Raw genomic sequence first — 21,710 nt, 5'->3', positions numbered from 1 at the left:
GGTTCGTAAGCCTCGTACCGATCGGTTTAATACGAATACGTGTATTGTTACACCCCTAGAAACAAATAATAACCGTAGCTGTGGCTCATAATTAAGTTATTCAACTGTAGTAGGACAGCACAGAAGGCCCAGGTATAAAATGCACGGCCCGCCACTGGTGTAATTATGTTAAGTTTGTACAGTTCTTCTAATTTGTCACGTTTGCTTGATTTTTTCACCCATCCTAATTATTGTACATATTTTGGGTGAATACAATCCTTATTTTTCCCACTTTACCTGTTCTCCCAGCTTTGAGTACCCTGGTCCTTCACATGTTGTATGTTGCTTATTCCACTTCCCCCCCCCCTAAACTATTGCGGATGGATCCAACAGCTGATCCAGCTGTGTTCTCAGCTGATCACTTTGAATAATCAAAGCCCTTCTCTCTTTTCTGAAATTCTTTAAGCGAAGCAAAGGCAGTAGGAGCTACATTTGTACATTTTGAAGATTCATGCATAGTGTTGGGAGATGACATGAAATGACCATCAGCGTGACATCAACTTGACAATTTCTAACAAGTTGTAATAACTCTGAAAATCACATAACTTTTGAAATAACTTTCAATCGGCTGGATAAACAGATTCAGCTAATATAGTAGGTATAGCCACCATTAGCTTTACGTCAACCTCTTTGAGCGGAGAAAGGTAAAAGATGTCTACAAATGCATGTTTCAGGGTGAGAGTTTAATCTTTATGTGAATGCTAATAAAGCAGCACACATGTATTCAGTGTGCCTGCTAGCAACAAGGCTGGAAGCCTTATATATTCCAATGAGCTACTGAGATCCAAATTTCTATTCCTCTATTTCTTCCGTACGTTTTTTCGACTCTTCACTAGTTCTGCATACCGACAGCTATTCAAGTATCAAAATATTAGTTTGTAAGGACATAGTGCTCTGACGTTTCTTGTTTCTACCTCTTTTTACTTTTCAAAATATGTTCTTTTAATAATGACAACTGCTTTGCTGTTAAGCATCTAAAGTCTTCCATAAGCATGCCTGCTCACATTCTCTTAGAAGTCTGGTAAAATCCTGGTTTTAAATGTGGTTGTTTTTTTTTGTATTTTGACTCTTTTCATTGAAGGGTTAGGGAGAAACATATTTTCTTCAAGATATCTTAACTGTATGAAAAGTTTCAAGAACACAAAACACACAGAGCATGCTGTGTTTGCTTTTGCTGCTTTGCAAATGTTTAAGTAAGACGGATACCAGGAGAAAAAGTCCAACACAGAAACTGAGCTTTCTATCACCAAGAAATAACCTGCTTTTTGAAAACAAGAAGCTCACAGGAGAGTCTCTATCTACTAGAGAGAAGGCCACAAACATCTTCTATGTGGGTTAGGTGACTAGATTTCTCTTATCTACATCTGCAGGAAGCAAGGGGTAAATTAAGTCAGTGAACCTACATGTTTGTGTCATATTGCATGTAAGGGCAATCTGTTTGAAAAGTGTACTGATAGATGGCTAGAGGGTAATTCATAATGTTAGAAGGTGAAATACTCCTTGATACAGTACATGCATGTTCAACTGTGATCTGACTTTTATTCTCCTGGTTTGCATGTCTGGACCTGTGGCACATCATACTTTGAAAGGATAAACAAAAGAAAAGTCTCGACATAAGTCAGTGCAACAACATGCCTGCATCATGTTATTTAATCAAAACCAATCCTGGAGGAAACAGAACAATCTAGAGCAGTTGGTTAGAAGCACAGTGACACTCACAGAGCGGTGCATCATGGGTAACCGCTGTTTGACGCTGAGGATTTGCCATTTGGTAAATATACTAATATTTTGGTTACTACTCAACAGCTGTGGGAGCATTGCCGTCATTAAATGGAGTTGGTCAGTGCCAGCCGCCGGTGTCGAGCCCCTCTGTGAGCTCTGTTGAAGCTGGAGGAGGGTTCAGCAGGTCGATGGTCTGTCCTTCCCGGAGCTTCAGAACTGCCTGCGTCAGACTCCACCTGCAGGGAAAAACACAGGTCAGGGATGGTGGGTACAAAGCACTTAAAATGCTAAATTGACAATGTGACATAAACTTTGATCTTCAAAAGATAGACAGAAGGAGTTGAGTCTGTTCGATTTCCACATATCTGGATTACTGGATAGATTCTGTTTTTGTTTCATACGACCTAAAGGTTTTGTGGAATCAAATATGCACAAAACGCATGCTTTGCATAAAACTCCCAATGTCACATATAATTGTCACATAATTGTCATTCAAATCTGTAGGTCACTTTACAAGCATCATCAGTTTGCATGATTCCCCTTATGTCACCACACAAGTTGTTTAAATTAATACAATTTAAATGAAAAAAGTGGAAATAGATCAGAGGATGTAGTGATTCCTAAATACACTCTCACCTAGTCACATCACAGGTCTTCTAGCTCTGAAACACCTGAGCCAATGCTCATGTGTAATTGGTCACAATATATCATAACTGATGTGATACAGTGTTTGCATCATTCTATATTTCTGGATAGAATCAAATATGAAACGCCACTTTAGCTTAAAGGTTGGAAAAGATGCAGTGATGCATGATTAATGAGCCAATGAGAAACAGGCAAAGTATCAAGTTATAACCGACCCGTATCAAGTTATAACCGACCAGTATCAAGATATAACTGACCCGTATCAAGTTATAACCGACCAGTATCAAGATATAACCGACCAGTATCAAGATATAACCGACCCGTATCAAGATATAACCGACCAGTATCAAGATATAACCGACCCGTATCAAGTTATAACCGACCAGTATCAAGATATAACTGACCCGTATCAAGTTATAACCGACCAGTATCAAGATATAACCGACCAGTATCAAGATATAACTGACCCGTATCAAGATATAACCGACCAGTATCAAGATATAACCGACCCGTATCAAGTTATAACCGACCAGTATCAAGTTATAACCGACCCGTATCAAGTTATAACCGACCAGTATCAAGATATAACTGACCCGTATCAAGTTATAACCGACCCGTATCAAGATATAACTGACCCGTATCAAGTTATAACCGACCCGTATCAAGTTATAACCGACCAGTATCAAGTTATAACCGACCCGTATCAAGTTATAACCGACCCGTATCAAGATATAACTGACCCGTATCAAGTTATAACCGACCAGTATCAAGATATAACTGACCCGTATCAAGATATAACTGACCCGTATCAAGATATAACCGACCCGTATCAAGATATAACCGACCCGTATCAAGATATAACTGACCCGTATCAAGTTATAACCGACCAGTATCAAGTTATAACCGACCCGTATCAAGTTATAACCGACCCGTATCAAGTTATAACCGACCAGTATCAAGTTATAACCGACCCGTATCAAGTTATAACCGACCCGTATCAAGTTATAACCGACCCGTATCAAGTTATAACCGACCAGTATCAAGATATAACCGACCAGTATCAAGTTATAACCGACCCGTATCAAGTTATAACCGACCAGTATCAAGTTATAACCGACCCGTATCAAGTTATAACCGACCAGTATCAAGATATAACCGACCCGTATCAAGTTATAACCGACCAGTATCAAGATATAACTGACCCGTATCAAGTTATAACCGACCCGTATCAAGATATAACCGACCCGTATCAAGTTATAACCGACCAGTATCAAGTTATAACCGACCAGTATCAAGATATAACCGACCCGTATCAAGTTATAACCGACCAGTATCAAGATATAACCGACCAGTATCAAGATATAACCGACCCGTATCAAGTTATAACCGACCCGTATCAAGATATAACTGACCCGTATCAAGTTATAACCGACCAGTATCAAGATATAACCGACCCGTATCAAGTTATAACCGACCCGTATCAAGATATAACTGACCCGTATCAAGATATAACTGACCCGTATCAAGTTATAACCGACCAGTATCAAGTTATAACCGACCCGTATCAAGTTATAACCGACCCGTATCAAGTTATAACCGACCCGTATCAAGTTATAACCGACCCGTATCAAGTTATAACCGACCAGTATCAAGTTATAACCGACCAGTATCAAGATATAACCGACCCGTATCAAGTTATAACCGACCAGTATCAAGATATAACTGACCCGTATCAAGTTATAACCGACCAGTATCAAGATATAACTGACCCGTATCAAGTTATAACCGACCAGTATCAAGTTATAACCGACCAGTATCAAGATATAACCGACCCGTATCAAGTTATAACCGACCCGTATCAAGTTATAACCGACCCGTATCAAGTTATAACCGACCAGTATCAAGATATAACCGACCAGTATCAAGATATAACCGACCCGTATCAAGTTATAACCGACCAGTATCAAGTTATAACCGACCCGTATCAAGATATAACCGGCCCATATCAAGATATAACCGGCCCGTATCAAGTTATAACCGGCCCGTATCAAGATATAACCAACCAGTATCAAGATATAACCGACCCGTATCAAGATATAACCGGCCCGTATCAAGTTATAACCGACCCGTATCAAGTTATAACCGACCAGTATCAAGTTATAACCGACCCGTATCAAGTTATAACCGACCCGTATCAAGTTATAACCGACCCGTATCAAGTTATAACCGACCCGTATCAAGTTATAACCGACCAGTATCAAGTTATAACCGACCCGTATCAAGTTATAACCGACCCGTATCAAGTTATAACTGACCCGTATCAAGTTATTCTCAAATAAAAGGCTGTAGATTCATCACCACATGTGTTCTGCTGCCTTAAGATGACTGCAGAGATTTAACTGAAGGAGACGCTTTTCAAACTGTATAAAGCAGCTATGGAGAACACATAATGCAAGTCATTTATACTCATTCAGAGATCACTGCAGACGGATTTAATTATGTTCCTGCTTTTCTTTTTTTGACTTCATCAAATTGTTAGGTTCATAGTTGTATTCTTATTTTCTACTAAAACATGTTTGCATGCTGTGATGTTCAAAAATCACTTTCATTCTTCTCAGACTGTATGCCTGTATTTACCCTCTGTCAAAAAAGTTCTGGTTTAGCATCTCTCTCTTTAAGCCAGACTCACAAAAAAGCCCAGTCTGTTCTGATTGGTCAGCGCTTCTGAGCCAAGCTTTCTCTGATATTTTTCCCAGGTAAATAATGCTATTCATATCTCTCTTTCACATTAACTTGATATTTATGTTATGCATAAACTCAGTGGACATACTCTCTCGCTTCACGTTTGTCTTTACGGGTACATTTGTGAGAAATGATCGACAGAGTCCAGTGAAGGAGACAGCATGTGATGTGAGGAGATTATTTGTCTTTATACATCCAAGTGAGTTACCGAGGTAACATGTTAGCATGTAGCTAACTGCATTGTAAACAGAGTGATCAGTGTGGCGGTGGAGAATGAATGTGAAACAGCAGTCAGGTGATTATTTCTGGTAAGAACACACTTGATAAACGTACGAAAGTGATCATGTTAATGGTATATTGATCGAAGGTGGAATCACTGATCTCATGTAAACGTGACACGGTTTTACTTGTCAGACAGTTATTGCCAAATATGATGTGAAATGTTTCAACGGTAAACAATTCCACAATACTGTAAAGAATATTATATATAGTATATTATACAATTCATATTGTACTCAAATTAAGTTTGACTCAAAGATAAATGTTATGTGCTCTGTAATGACTTGTATTTTGTTCTAAGGAATTAATGCCACCTAGTGTTTAAATAAGGTCTTACGTTTTTCGCCAGTTTTCGCCCACACTGTGCAAATACTGCCGCCTAGTGTTAAGTGTAGCTAATGCAGTGTTCACCTGCGATATGTGTGACATGTGACAGGAAGTAACGTTGTATTCCTCTTCCTGATTTTGTGACAACATGGCCCCGTTGTACTAGAGTGACTGTACACCAATATCTTTATCCATCCTGCATTTTCTGGCCTTCTGAGTGGCAATGCCAGTGAGTATGATTTATGTTTATAGCTTTAGGTATTTCTGAGGGTTTATTTTGTTAGTTTGTTGTAAATATAATGACATGTGCAACATGTAACTGATTTGAATATAGGCAGATGGCACAGCAATGTACGTTTCTATTATTTCGTATCACTATACAGTATTTAAGTTTGATGAAAACTAATATGTGCTTGTATATTTTCTGTCTGTTTTGTAGTTTCACACTTCTTCGTATTAAACCTGTCCAAATACAACACACTGGTCTGTTCCTTGGAGGAAGAGTATGATGAAGAGTTTAGCTGACTGCAAAGCCCAATACAGGACACAGATTCTACATTAGGTCCGAGCAGAACATGCTCACACTCTGTATTTATTACTGTTATAGCTGAACATCAACGCTTTGGGACCTCTTTTAACGTAGAAACAGGACCATATTTTGATCAGCTCTTTTTGAAAGTGTTCTTTTCTGACACTCTGAGGGTCTCTAGACATATTCATGTTTAAAAGCCATGAAAAAGTGCATTTTGCATAATAGGTGACCTTTAATTGTGATTTGCTTTTAACTCAGAATGTACTCACCTGTTCGTGTCAGGGTCTTGAATTGAAGAAGTATACAGATAACCTCCAGTTTGTGAACCAGTCACAGGGATCTTTATCTGCAACACAATGCAAATTCAAATCAATCTGCACGTGTGTAGACAGGTACCAGAGCTCTTCACATAATGGTTGTGTGGTACAGCCGCCCATCACCTGAATCCCACACCAATCACATGTTTAACTGCCAGATAGACAGATAACTTTATCAATCCTAAGAGTGGAAACTAGTTTGGTCAGCCAAGCACAATAACAAAAGATACACAAGTCCAAAAGCTTACAGTGGACAACAAATGAAAGACATACTCTCACAATAGTAGGAACATGAACACGTATTCCAAGAGGATATTAGTGTAAAGCAGGGGGCCTGCCCAGCCACTACATTAAAAAGCAATAAAAGGAGTTACTTAGTCCAGTGGTTCTCAACTGGTCTGGCTGCGGGACCCACCATCACCCCTTAATGACAAGCCACGACCCAAATGTTCAACTTCTCAAATGTATTTAATGAAAAGATGGTGCAGTTTGAACCTGAGCTGAAAATGTCCTCTGCATCATAGTAGTAGGGAGCTCTTTTGTGCAGAGAAATTGTTCCTGTAAGTCCCCGTCCCACACATGAGTAAAACTGCTTTGTTTGTTATGTCTGTAGATTTCATCCATTTCTAATGCAAAATGACAGCTTGCCTTATATCGAGCTGTGGTCTGTTTGATGTCATCCGACATGTCTTCAGTCACCTAATTACAGTGTCATTTGACGGAGGTTTAGTTTTCAGTTTATCCGCTGCAGATTGACCCAACAAACGCCGCTTCAGTTTTGACGGCTTCATGCTTTCTTGTGCCAGAACCTCGCTGCACAAAACACACTGAGGTTTTTGTCCTCAATGTAAGAAAATCCAAACCTCATGTAGTCGGTGTCCTACTTGAGCTTCGCTCATTTAGCATGAAAACAAACTTTGTGGGTGTTCTTCTACACTGTGAAATGGCGGGGGTGTATTAGCATTACAAGGCATTAATGCCAAAATACTGTTAAGGAGTGTGAATAACTCCGCTGCATTAAAAAAAACCTTCAAAATAAAAGCACAATAATTAATTTTTTTCCAGGCAAAGGTCCACGACCCACTGAAAACGGGTCCGCGACCCACCAGTTGAGAATCACTGACTTAGTCCAAACATCATGACCCGTGTTCCTACGTAATAATGATCCAACTTGGAAGTTTAGGACAATTACAAGGACAAGATCACCAAACAAACACACAGGAGACAGCATCGCCCACATCATTCTGATGACTCACTAAACACCTGTGTACCTGTGCAGTGTGTTGATCTATGCGGTTGTTTCTGTCAGTCAGATGGATGTTGTGGACTTTTAAAGGTGGAGCCCCCAGGCTTTCCATGGCGACCGGACATGCTTCCAACTTCTGAAGAGCTAGTCGGTGGTAGTCCGACTCAACAAACTTCTCTGATTGGATAGTAGACAGAAAGGTACAAAAAATAAGTGAAATAAAATAATATGTTAAAGTGCTGCAAACAGATGACAGAGGAGTTTAACCGCTTTCTACTAGTACTCTTTGAACTGGAATTGAAAAGTGAGTTGACATGTAGCAACTCTGACAGAAGTTGAAGAGTAACTTTTATCCAGACTCAAACACCAGAGGCACAACATTCACCATGAAAAGAAGCTCCAAACAGCAGCCTACCACCTCCATCCACTGAGCCAAGGCTCCCTGCGGTGCGACATGGACAAGCTGAGAAAGGTTCATCTTTAGGCTAATACTCTCTGCTACGGGACAACCTGGAGAGGAGTGGTTCCATCCTATTTGTGTTCACCCCGGGAAACAGAAGCTCAGCTGCTCGCAACACAACTATATAAGAGAGCCTGCTAGTTGAGTATGTGCGAACCAGAGGTTAAAGCAGTTATAATTAAAGTAAAAGCAACAAATGTACTTAAAGGCCAGGTTGGTAAACTTCAGAAACTAGCAAGAGGACGCTAGATTTTTGAAAAATTATCCAACTAAAAAGCCCATCCCAGTGTGGCCAACTCTTTACCAATAAAAGGAGCTAAATCTAGCAAGAAAGACGCCAGGCCACTCCCCCAAAATGATCATAATGAACATAAACATATCATTATGAATGTAAATAACAAACATGGCTATTGTTAGCAGTCACAGTTATTAAGCTAGCAGCCTGTGGAAGTCTCCGGTGATGGGCAATGAGTGCAGAGGCAGAATACACACAGGCAGGCAGGTAATCCGTCCAATCATTACATCTGGGCCAGATTACAGATTATGACCAATCCTGCCTTTAAGCGCCCACTGATGTGTAAACACCAGAAGCCCAAACAGTCACGTTTCAATTCTCTCATGAGCATTTAACAGAACAGAACAGGGATAGGGCATTTGAGTTGCATTTATTCATTTTCTGAATCAGCGGAAACATTAGTTCCTGACTGAAAAAAGTGAAGTGAGCGCGACCTCAAGTCGGAATAACAACTCAAAGCTTGTATTTGTATTGCACTTTTCTAGTCTCTCGACCACTCAGAGCACTTTAACATTACATGACACCATTCACCAAAACACACCAATCTATTCACTGATGGCAGGCGCTACCATGCGAGGTGCCACCTGCTCATCAGGACTGACTGACATTCACACACCGCAGCTACGGGAGCAATTTGGGCTTAAGTGTCTTGCCCAAGGACACGGACTAGCGGAGCCGGGGATCGATCCGCCGATCCTCTGATTGAAGGACGACCCGCTCTAATTTAAAGCTCACCCTGCGACACCCTAACTTCTTTAGTTGTGATTTTCTTCTAATTCAAGCAAAACAAACTGCTATGAGTTTGAACGGTTCACCAACATTCATAAATTGTGCACTTATTTAACCCTATAGATAGATAGATAGATAGATAGATAGATAGTAACTTTATTGATCCCGCGAGGGGAAATTATTTAGTTGCAAGCAGCAATAGGATACAGCATAGGATATGACATATTCTGTATCCTATTATATGACATATTTAGCATAAAAGGACTACCTACTGAATAAACTACTGTAACAAACAACCAACATGGCAAAATGTCAACTTACTTCTCCTCTAAACATTATTAGTTACAATATGTAATGTCATCATTTTAGGTCATATCCAGCGGCAAATCTGAGTAAGTGGGAAAGTGCCTTTCCTTTGCTTTTTGTAATCTGTTTATTATTCTGTAAGAAACAGGGTTTTCCCTGCGATTATACAGTTTATGTGTTTTTGTGCCACGCCCAATTTAGCGCCACAATGTTCACGTCTTGCAGAACTGGTTGTTTATTAATTGGAGATAATAAGCACTGATACGACGATTAATCACACTATAGGTGAGCTAGGAAGTTAGCGAATAAGTAAAAGAAGACTGTGTCTGTGTTATAAATGGTATTCATTTTCTATACACAGAGGACTAGGGAGTGAGATGGCGCCTCGACGCAGGCGAGAGAAGTGACCAATGACCAGATTATCATAGTTTATAAAAATACAGCGTAGTGAGGACATTTCACACACAAGATGTGTATACATTCAGGCTGTATGGACCCAGTTGAAAGCTGTGGAAATATAAACCGTAGTATTGTGTTGTTTATGGGACCTCCAGTCGGACCCTCCTGGAGCCGTGAGGTCCTGGGCTCAGAGAGCCTCTCAACCTCTATGCTAAAGACGGTAGCCTAGCTAAGTCTCTTCTTTTCAACCGTTCAAATACAGCAAGTTAGAGCCGTTGCATGTTTTAGTAAAAATATAAATATTTGGCAGTTTGCAAATAATAAAACATATTACCATATCGATATATCTACTAAGTACACACACACACACACACACACACACACACACACACACACACACACACACACAGCTCATGTGAACTCACTCTGCAGCAGATAGTACATGGTGCCGATCCCGCCCCCGGTCAGCACGGTGGTGAAGATGGTGAGCTGCTGCAGCTGACTGGTGGAAACCCTCATCTCCTCTTCCTGGTCTGGTCACTTTAATGGGAACAATGCATACAACACAGAACAGCTGTTTCATTTGATCTTTTTCATAACATTACATTACATTACAGTCATTTAGCAGACGCTTTTATCCAAAGCGACTTACAATAAGTGCATTCAACATTGGTAATCAAAAGAACTACTAGTCACCAGAAGTCATAAGTACATTTCCTTTTCCAAACTAGCATCTAAGAGCATGAAGCAGAGCATAACTCAGAGCCAAAGTACAGTGCAGAAACAAGAAAAACAGTTAGTGCTATAAGTAATACGAATACAATAAGTGCAACAAGCTAGTATGAATACAATAAGTGCTGAGTGGAAGGCTCAGGGTAGCACTTCCTGAAGAAGTGGGTTTTCAGCCTGCGCCGAAAGATGGGCAGCGACTCTGCTGTCCTGACGTCAGTGGGAAGTTCATTCCACCACTGTGGGGCCAGGACAGAAAACAGCCGTGACCGGGTCGATCGGCCGCCAGGACCTCTGAGCGACGGGGCGACCAATCGCCCCGAGGCAGCAGAGCGAAGTGGTCGGGCGGGGGTGTAAGGCTTGACCATGGCCTGGAGATACGAAGGAGCTGTTCCTTTCACTGCCCTGTAGGCTAGCACCAGAGTCTTAAACTGGATGCGAGCTCTTACAGGTAGCCAGTGTAGAGAACGGAGAAAGGAAGTTGTGTGGGAGAACATGGGGCGATTGAACACCAGGCGAGCTGCGGCTTTCTGGACAAGCTCCAGAGGTCTGATGGCCGACGCCGGGGCTCCGGCGAGTAGAGAGTTGCAGTAGTCCAGGCGGGAGATGACAAGAGCCTGGATGAGAACCTGCGCCGTCTCGTCAGTGAGGAAGGGACGAATCCTCCTGATGTTGTAGAGCAGGAATCTGCAGGAGCGTGTAACGGATGAAATGTTTGCCGAGAATGACAGTTGGTCATCCAGGGTCACACCCAGGTTCCTCGCAGTCCGAGTTGGCGTCACCACGGTATCATCAATGGTGATGGACAGGTCCAGGTGCGGGCAACCCTTCCCCGGGAGGAACAGTAGCTCAGTTTTGTCTAGGTTGAGCTTGAGGTGGTTTGTCGTCATCCACTTTGAGATGTCAGCCAAACACACAGCGATGCGCGTCTCCACTTGGGTGTCACCGGGGGGAAATGACAAGACCAGCTGGGTGTCATCGGCATAACAATGGTAGGAGAAGTCATGCGAGCGAATAACAGAACCCAAAGATGTTGTGTAGAGCGAGAAGAGAAGGGGGCCCAGGACTGACCCTTGCGGAACCCCCGTAGTCAGCATGCGTGGTTCCGACACGGCCCCCCTCCAGGTCACCTGGTAGGATCGACCTGTCAGGTAGGATGCAAACAGGGAGAGTGCAGAGCCTGAGACACCCATCCCCTCGAGGGTGGAGAGGAGGATTTGATGGTTCACAGTGTCAAACGCCGCAGTGTCAAACGCCTCATAAGGAACTGTCAATCATTAGCAATGAAACGTGCTCATGCTGAAAGTAACTGAGAATAAGTTCTGTATCAGTGGAGAGGGAATTGTAGTTCTTTCATACAAATTGAGTTTGTGACATTAAAAAAGCAACTCACGGCTCAGTGGGAGTCACGTCAAACAAATATAGATTCATGTGGAAATGTGCGTGTATCTGCATTGTATGTTATCTTTTTTTTTTTTTTATGTCTGTCTGTGAAACACTTTGATGCTCGTTTTGATATGTGTTGTATAAATAAGCTTTATTATCATCAATCACACAAGATGTGTATTTAGATTAAACCTTTGTTGCACAACATGCGACTAATTGCCAACAATCTAGCGTTAAATATACAATTACACAGAAAAATAGGATTTTCTACAAAACGTGGTGTTTGTTGTCAAATCTAAGAGCCAATCAGCTCTTTGATCAGGCGTTTCCCATAATGCCCTGGAGCATGCAGTCCATAAAAAGTCTGGATATCAAGGTGAAAGATTCCGGGAAGAAACAACTTGAGGAGAGCAGTATTGTACAACGTGTGTATTTGAATAAAGTTTGAATTATTATTATATTGGAATTATATTATAGGAGTATTATATTATATAGGTTTACTATAGAATATGCATATCCCAAGATTAATAAAATAAGAATAAAATCACAACTGCTTATGACCGACGCAGTAGAACATGAATAATGACATAATACATAAGTAGAACTAAGTAACAAGAGATTGCTGATACACACCTAATATGTGAATAAGGGGAGTAGGCTGTATTGTTTTTTCCACTTCAAGCACTGAATTGAGGACAAAATGCTGTTTAAAGAAATGACTGACAGCTCATAAAGAGGCACCTTTAGATTTCTCAGAGCAACAAACTCATATCCAACCAGGATTTATTCTGACATTCATGTAAACCTTCTTTGATTCGACCTGAATCAAAGAGGAAATAACAGCGCATGGTTCTGGATGAGAGGGACTCACAGAGTCACCCTGAGGGTCATCAGAGCTTTCACTAAACCGCTTCAGAACAGCAGCTACCTGGAACCAACATGTCTGTTTATAACCAGAGAACATCGTGTTTGATGCTCGCACTGTAGAGGAGGCATGTCATCTTGCTGAATCTCACTCAAGTTGATTGAACTGATGAAGTGTGTCACCTCTGAGGTGTGTCTGCAGCTGTGGTCTACCTGCGACACGCCTTCTCTCTACGTTGGGTGTCTTAACGTGCACGTTTCCCACAAATGTTGCTCACTTAAAAACGGAATCTAAAAACATTCTCACCTTGTTTCACAGCGGCGAGAGGACGCGGCTCTGTTTACATCCGTATACGTCACACGGATCGTCGCCAATTGGATGTGGGTGCGCTCCGTTAATTCTCAGGCGTGTGCCGCTCATTTTCGGGCAGGCGGCGTCTGTACTATATGTCGTAGTAGTAATATATATATATATATATATATATATATATATATATATATATATATATATATATACATATATATATATATATATATATATATATATTATATATATATATATATTATATTTATATATACAATTTACTGTTTGCACGTTTAAATATTCTACATTAAATAAATAAATGGATCTTCTGACTTTATAAAACAAAATGAGTCTACTGTTATTTATAGAGTACTACTGTAGCAACACGTGTCTCTATATGAAAGGAATGGAAACAAACGTTTGACAAATATATAGTATAGTAGGCTTTATATAAACAGGGTTATCAATACGACAGTCTCCTACAGGGTGCACATATTACAATGATTATTAATAATAGTGATAACATATAAAACATGCTTTTCATTTTCAATTTGCTTTACTTTTAAGAAATAACTAACTTTTTCAGGATACATTTGCACAAGTAGGCCAATAAAATGAGGTAATACCCCTAATCTGACATCATCATGCACTCTTAAAACTCCAGCCTCACTTCAAACAGCAGAGGGGCAGGTAGCTTATATTTCTTATCTGTTGTTTACAGCCCAGAGAACTCCATGAGTCTCTAACTGATTCCTTATGATCTTAGAAGAAGCAAGCATGAGTTGACTGTATGTGGTTTTTCTTAACATGTTGTGTCCCGGTATAACAAATACATTTAAAAAAATGGCTGGTGGTTAATGACTTGATTGTAGTGACCGTTGCTTCTCAAAGAAGTCACCACGGTTGCTGATTTGTTTGTTTAGACGTGTGCCAAATAACAAAGTCCAGTTTCCAACATATGTATTTTATTTTAGGAACATAAACAGAGGACAACCACTTTCTCTGTCTGAATCCATGTCCTCCACATATACTAAAGAAATCATAACCTGTATCTTCATTAACTGTTGCATGGTCCCCTCTGTTCAGCAACACCTGTATCCAATGACCCCACTGATTATAATAACCTGTGCCCTAATTTACACCGGCACTACGCCCCCAAGTGGTGGGAGGTTGTACAAAACAAAACTAACAAAATGGTTCTTACACCCATTATTGAATTCCTAAATTGAACTGATTATTCAGTCCGGTTTATTAATGAGGAGGGACCTAAAAACCCAGCTCCGCCCCTTTCCCAGCACTAGGTCGGTCTCACCGCTGCAGCACAGCGAGCGCGCCTCAAACTTCACTACTCGCCGTAGTGAATCCGGCGCGAGGCGCGCGTGCGCGTGGAAGTGATATAACCACGGCCGACTGGGTGAGTGATACACTCCGCGCGTCTAACCCTCTCGCCGGCAAGCGCGAGCTACCTGTTATGTCATCTCTAGCAAGGAAGCATCTACAGACGGACAACTGTAACAGATAGAACTCTTCTTCTTGTGAGTTGCGAACGAGCTCCGTGAAAACCAGGTAAGCGAACAGCGACGTGTTCCGCTGAACGTCGATGAACAAAAGGCACCTACGAGCTTTACTCCGCTCGCTGCAAGTCACCTCCAACTGTCGCCGTTCACGTTGGTACGGGGTCCTCATATTACCGGGGTCCGTGTGGACACTGCTGGCTAGTTTGGCTTTCTGATTTCAAGCTGTGACTTGCTGTTAAAATGCTTTTATTTCTTTGTTCTTCTTTTGCTGGGTTGAGCCTACAGAGTAAGAATCTATAGTGTAGTTATCAGCTATAGCAGACAGCTACACATTATGTAACGTGTATAGTTCCCATCATTGACTCATCAAAATGTCGCGGAGTCACCAAATGTGACTCTGGCGGTCCCTCTTACACACAGTGTGTTCCACTAAAGGCTTTGCATGAACTGGATGTGTCTCGTGTGAACCCTGATCAGAAGTGCACTTTATGATTTCAGGTTTTTAATTGTGGGTAGACACCAGCACTTTTTAGACGTTTTATCTTGTGTTGTAAAAATGAAAATCATCAAAATGGCGAAAAAAATATATATGTGAAAAACTGTAATGTGTTCTTAAAGAGAGCATTTGTCAACAAAGCAGTAACTTTATCCCAACCTGCCACGTCCTGAAGTGTCTAATAACTGCTAGTTTTTGTGAATTGTCAAACATCTCGAGCCCCTGGAAAAAAAAAGCATAATCATAAAAGGATATCTTCAAAAACAATAAATTCCTCACACTTTCATGTTTATGATTCAATTGTTTAAGAGAGCACAAAGCTCTTCATAGATGTATGATTTAAGTTAGCTCTCATAGTGCACCAGGTCCACCACCGCGTTCTCACATAACGCTGTTTAAACAGTGCTCCCTGCAACCCAAACTCTCAGCCCTGATGGGCAGGTTTAGTTCAGCTGGGCCCAGATGAAATAAGATGATACTATTTTAATAAATGGTCAGCTACTGAGGAATTCATATTGTTAAGCCTGATGTTGCTATGATGCTCTGCTATACTTGTTTTAATTTCTAGCTTCTTCTAACTTCTAATTCCAGTTTTACCCGCACATGATTTACCAAATGGGAAAGTTATGAGATAAAAGGGTTCACTTGGCTATCCATAATTATATTCTTCATATATCCGGGACACCTGATTTAACCCACTTTACTCTCCATCTCTTCTCTTTTATTTATTATTTCTTTGTTTTTCAGTCAGAATGTTTGGGGCGGTGGTTGTCGGCATCGGCACAGCAGGCTGGGTGAGGATCAGAGATATGTTGGCTCCTCTGCTTGGCAGTCCTGCAGCAGAACTCAGTGTCAGAGGGTTCATATCCAGGTAACCCACACACGACTGTCAGCATGCACAGATAAACACAAGCATTCCTGTCCTAGCCGTGCGGAGGCGGTTCTATCATTGGTACATCCACCAACCGGCAGCAAGGGTGAACTGAGTGCTGTCGCTTGTTTTTTTTAAAAGTTTATATTGAACATTGCACCAACTTCAACACTGCATGTCCTTTACTGTCCAGCAATACACCAGCCAAGTGTGAAATAGAGTGAATGAACAGTTCTCTAGATATGAGCACACACACACACACACACACACACACACACACACACACACACACACACACACACACACACACACACACACACACACACACACACACACACACACACTACAGAGACTCCTTGCTTTATAGTTACATACAAAAACATAATAAAACTTAATTTATTGCAGGGCTGTTGGATTCCATTATTTCTATAGGTGGGCCAAATAAACTACAAACTGTGATTCGATCATTGTAGTTTACGGTCCAAAAGAGTCTTAGAACTAGTACTTAAAACACATGCAGTATATTTTATTAACCCAGACCCGCTATTCTATTAATACAGTATGATTAATATGGACAAACCCTATCTGGCTTTTTCAAAATAGAGCTATTTCACCACATGCTGTTTGTGAAATGGTAGGAGCAGTGTTATAATGCATAGTCGGATAAAGTTCACTGTATCATCTTGAAAGACGCCAATGTCTTTGATCAAAGTAGCATTCCTGTCGTTATCAAGCTGACTGTGTTTCTGTCAACAGGAGAAGCTTGGACCCTCAGCAGGGTGTGAGTCAGATCTCAGTAGAAGAAGCTGTGGGTAGAGAAGACATTCATGTGGCGTTCGTCTGCACTGAGAATGCGTCGCACGAGGACAACGTCAGGTAATGTGCAAGTCTGCAAAAAGTCTCTATACTTGATCTGTGTCTCATTAAATAGTTATGTTCAGTTAATCGACGTTCCAAAATCTCTGGTGTTCAGTTATAAAGTATATGATGTGCATCATTCTCATAATAAATAACCCATTCAGTGCCTAGCGCCCTTTGGATCAGGTATGCTCATGAGAGCCGGAACAATTTATCAGTCAGTCAACTCCACCGCGTTCAAGTCGACTCATTTGTCTGGTATTGTTGCATGAACCAGACGGCAATCTCCGGTTCTGCCGAGTGAAGCCGATGCTTCGTGTCTTAAAGCTGCATTCTCTCTAGTGTCCATCAGGGGGCGACTCCTCTGGTTGTATAGAAGTCTATGAGAAAATGACTCTACTTCTCTCTTGATTTATTACCTCAGTAAACATTGTAAACATGAGTTTATGGTCTCAATCTCTAGTTTCAAGTTTTCTTCAATGCAGCATGATGTTCATTTAGTACATTATGGTCCATTTAGAGTCAAACAGACCATAAAGCAGGGTATGCTTTAGGGCGGGGCTACTGTGATTGACAGGTTGCTGACGCTACCTGAGACGTATCCGGCGTCTCGAAGTCACGACTCCATATTCCAAATATAGTTTTTTCTGTTCATCGGGTGCAAAAAAAACAAGATGGCGATGGCCGTAGTCCACGATGGTGACGGGCGAAATCAACAAACTCGAGGCTTAATAATGGTGAACCAATGGGTGACGTCACAATGACTTCTTACATACAGTCTATGGGTTTCTTATTTACAAAGTTATCGACCAATAAGAGCAGCGGGGGGGGACTAACAAGTAGCCAATCAGCGCCAGGGGCAGGATTAACACAATGTCAAGCTGCTGTCCAAGGAGCACTAATAAGACTGGAGACCGCTACAGACGACGCTGACGCCTCTGAGACGGGCAGCGCGTTCACACTAGACCACTTGAGCCTAAGGCTGCTCCCAACCATCATTCTTCTATCAATAAATCTCACACGTTTATGTTTTCCATTAGATTATTCTGATGACTAATGTATTAAATATTCTTTTACGATTATTTTTTCATTCCGGATTAAAAAAAACCCATAATCAAATGCAGAGACCGTTATTTAACAATATGTTAGGGCAGGGGTGTCAAACTCATTTTCACTCTGGGCCACATCAGCATTATGGTCGCCCTCAAAGGGCCAGTTGTAACTGTAAGACTGTATAAATGTAACTACTCCCTAACATACTGTTAAATAATGGTCTCTGCATTTGATTGTTTATTCAAGTGTAAAAAGATTGTACATGCAGTTATATAAATGTAAAATTATATTTCTGTTATTGTAACATAAATCCTTTTAATTTAGGGTTAAGAAACCCACATTACTCTATCAAAGATCAAACTTTTAAAGAAAATAACAAAGATAAATATCATCAAGCACAAGTTATTACATTCACTTTGTTCAAAGCTATTCTTGTCCTCTCTCTGCATCACTAATGTCCCGTTCATGCAGCTCCATCCAAGAGCTCCTCACTGACGGTCAGGTCTGCCTTCAGCCTCTTATAAACACTGATAGATGTATGATGTGTCCATGTTGTCTGTGCTTTCATCAACAGCTAATGAAAAAGACCAGTACCTGCTCGTCTCTTCAGCTAGCTGTGTTGTTAGATTGCCTGCTAGTTCCTGAACTCGGTCTGCGATGGTGTTTCTTCACAAACTGACATTTGTAAAAGTCTGTATCTGGTCGGAGCTCACCGGCTCACAGACCTTTAGCATGCACTGGGCTCTAGCTTTTGTAAATATATTCTGCTGCGATTGCAGTCTGCCTTTTAATTCTTGGATAATTTAATTTTTTTTTCTTGGAGGCTAAATTTAGCTCCGCGTTTGGTGTCAAAATGCCGACGTAGATTGTATTCCTTCATCACAGACTCTGCCTCATAGCACAGAAGACAGACTGTTTTTTTCTCCTTGAAGCACAAACATGTATTCGCTTTCCCATCTTTCATAACATTTTCTTCCCTCTGCATCAATTGTTCTCTTCGTGGACATTTTGGGATTATTTGTCGATCATTTTCAACTCAATTACTTGTTGGAAAACTGCTTTAGGGGCTGATGCCTCTCCTGTCCACCTGTTGTGATATGTCGGCACACAGACAACAAAATGCTATCTCATTATTTCGACCATGGGGATATTTTTATTTTAAGTCTAACTTTCATAATTTTTTTTTAATAAAAACTTTTTTTTTTGCTGCCGGATTCGCGGGCCACATAAAATGGCGTGGCGGGCCTTGAGTTTGACATGTCTGTGTTCGGGAGTCTTACAGTTACAACCATGATGCTGATGTGGCCTGAGGTGAAAATGAGTTTGACACCCCTGATTTAGAGCATGGAATGCTTGTTTTATAACTACTGAATGACTTTCTTTGGTAAAGAAAACTAGTGCTACATCAAATTCATCGACATTAATTCAATTTTAGATAATGCCTTATTAATTGTTAAAATTTAGTCCATCCACCACATGTTCACCACACATTTTGTGATGGCCAAATGTGCTTAAATTGCATAACACAGAATTCAGGAAAATTAAAATGTAAAACGGTGAATTTGGGGGAAAATCCATAAAGAAAAACGACCAAGGACCCTAGCTAATGCTGCTCAACGTGTAAATAGGCAACGTCACATGTTGTGGAGCTGATCGGTTCTCTTTTTCCATACCAATTTTGATAAAGAGAACTCCTTCCTCTTGTCTCATCAGAACTTTCCTGCAGGCAGGAAAACACGTCTGTGTCGAGTATCCCATGACCATGAACTACAAGGCTGCTGTGGAGCTCTGGGATTTAGCCCAGACAAAAGGTGATGCTAATTTCTAACAGTATGTAAGTTCTCCCATGTGCTCCTGCTGATCTATGTCCAGTGCAACAATAAGAAAAAAAGGTTTTGTTTCTCATTTTCTGGGCCACAGTGCAGTCTGAAGATGGGTAGTGGTTCTGCTGCTCCCTCATTGTGGAGCCAGCAAACAGTCGAGTCTTTGTAGAGCGATAGTGAGGTAATCCATGCTGACTGACGGTAGCGGAGCCTAGCGGATCTGCTGGGGGTTGTAGTTTGACCAGGGCCATTCTCAGCACCGGTGTCTTGGATAGGACTTCAGCAGCCCCAAGGAACCAGAACCAGTGCAGTGTGAGGAGCTTCAGAAAACGTAGGAAGGTGGAGGACCAGCTGGGCTGGATGAGCTGCATAGACCATCCAATGGTGGTGCTCAGTGCAGTAATAAGTCTCCTCCGCAGTGGAAGTACATCAATTTGTTTCAGACTCTGTACTATTGATGACATGTTTGTGGGGTAATGAACATCTTACATTATTACAAAAACAAACTCAATTTGGGTTAAGATTCCACAGTCCTGATTGCACTTCATCAATGACTACGTCCTCAGATCAGTGCTTGGGTTCAATGACATTTTTGCAAATACACACACCCAACCAACAGTTAGTGTCTGTCTGTCTGTCTGTCTGTCTGTCTGTCTGTCTGTCTGTCTGTCTCAGGAGTGATTCTCCACGAGGAGCACATTGAGCTGCTGACAGAAGACTACAAAGAACTGAAGAAAGCGGTAGAGGGTAAAATCCTGCAGGAAGGTACTCTTCATTTCACAGGTAAGAGACGGGACTGTTTCTCTTTGACACAGCTTTCACCAAAACATTCATCTGTCTTCAAATGGGAGTTGAGAGTAATGTGATGTTTAAGTGCTGGAGTGTTTTCCAGTTTATCATGTCATGCTGCACACTGTTGAAAACACTCCCGACAGTCACACCAGGGGAATGTGACAGTCGTCCGAAAAGACGGCATTTTAGGGTTGGAACTCCAGCTAAACCTCAATAGGGAAATGTGATCACGTGTGCATTCTGTCATTTGTTGAAGGTGGAGCTCTGAAGCCTGGATTTGGTTTCCCAGCATTCAGTGGCATCGCTCGCCTCACCTGGTTGGTCGAGTTGTTCGGTGAGCTGTCGGTCTCTGTAGCAACCGTGGAGGAAGACTCTAGTAACAACTACAGCAAGATGACTGCAACACTGCTAACTGCTGACGGCAGGTGAGAGGGTGTGTGTGTGTGTCCTTGTACATTGGCCGGCTGTGGAGACGGTTTTAACCATTCATTTAATCGGTGTCCTTCTAGACCTCTGACGTGGATTGAGGAGCGGGGGCCGGACCTCCCCAGGGCCAAGAACATCAACTTCCGCTTTGACTCCTGCACTCTGACCCAGATCCCACCGGCACCTAGAGGGGGTGTGGGCCTCTTCATGCAGGACCTGATCCACTTCTCTGCCAAGCTGGCGGGCCAAGTGAGTGCCGAGGAGCTCCAGAGAGAGAGAACCAGGGTGCTACACTGTTTGCAATTAGCAGAGAGGATACGAGAAGTCTGCTCAAGTTAAATGTGGAGTCTCCATGAAATAACCCTCAAATTTTAAACATGAGCGTATCTTCATATTTCATCACCATGCCCTTAAGTTTTTGCATTGTATGTTGAATTTTTTTTTTTAAAAATTATTCCTTAATCTTTCATTAAAAAAAGAATGAATACTGGTTGAAAGCAGTAATTGAACTGAACACTTTGACATGAGCCGCACATATTTCCACATGGGTGCC

General features: G+C 41.5%; 2 protein-coding genes across 2 annotated transcripts; one reads left to right on the top strand and one right to left on the bottom strand.

Moving 5' to 3' along the window:
• Positions 1-1,657: 1,657 nt before the first annotated feature.
• On the bottom strand, positions 1,658-13,370 carry coa1 (cytochrome C oxidase assembly factor 1). The gene is made up of 5 exons (XM_068737940.1): positions 13,325-13,370; positions 10,464-10,578; positions 7,875-8,026; positions 6,556-6,632; positions 1,658-1,997 (listed from the first exon to the last, which is right to left on the bottom strand). Exons 2-5 carry the CDS (start codon positions 10,555-10,557, stop codon positions 1,880-1,882), a joined length of 441 nt encoding a protein of 146 aa, XP_068594041.1. The 5' UTR covers positions 10,558-10,578; positions 13,325-13,370; the 3' UTR covers positions 1,658-1,879.
• Positions 13,371-14,705: 1,335 nt separating this feature from the next.
• blvra (biliverdin reductase A) lies at positions 14,706-21,647 on the top strand. The gene is made up of 7 exons (XM_068737939.1): positions 14,706-14,887; positions 16,082-16,205; positions 16,962-17,081; positions 19,830-19,927; positions 20,615-20,722; positions 20,988-21,156; positions 21,241-21,647. Exons 2-7 carry the CDS (start codon positions 16,087-16,089, stop codon positions 21,494-21,496), a joined length of 870 nt encoding a protein of 289 aa, XP_068594040.1. The 5' UTR covers positions 14,706-14,887; positions 16,082-16,086; the 3' UTR covers positions 21,497-21,647.
• Positions 21,648-21,710: the final 63 nt, after the last annotated feature.

The sequence above is a fragment of the Cebidichthys violaceus genome, unplaced genomic scaffold, assembly GCF_023349555.1.
Source record: "Cebidichthys violaceus isolate CVI_PGR_0920_01 unplaced genomic scaffold, fCebVio1.0.p SCAF_8, whole genome shotgun sequence".
NCBI classification, from domain to species: domain Eukaryota; kingdom Metazoa; phylum Chordata; class Actinopteri; order Perciformes; family Stichaeidae; genus Cebidichthys; species Cebidichthys violaceus.
The sequence above is the reverse complement of the archived record's forward strand: the minus strand, read 5'-3'. Positions and strand labels throughout refer to the sequence as shown.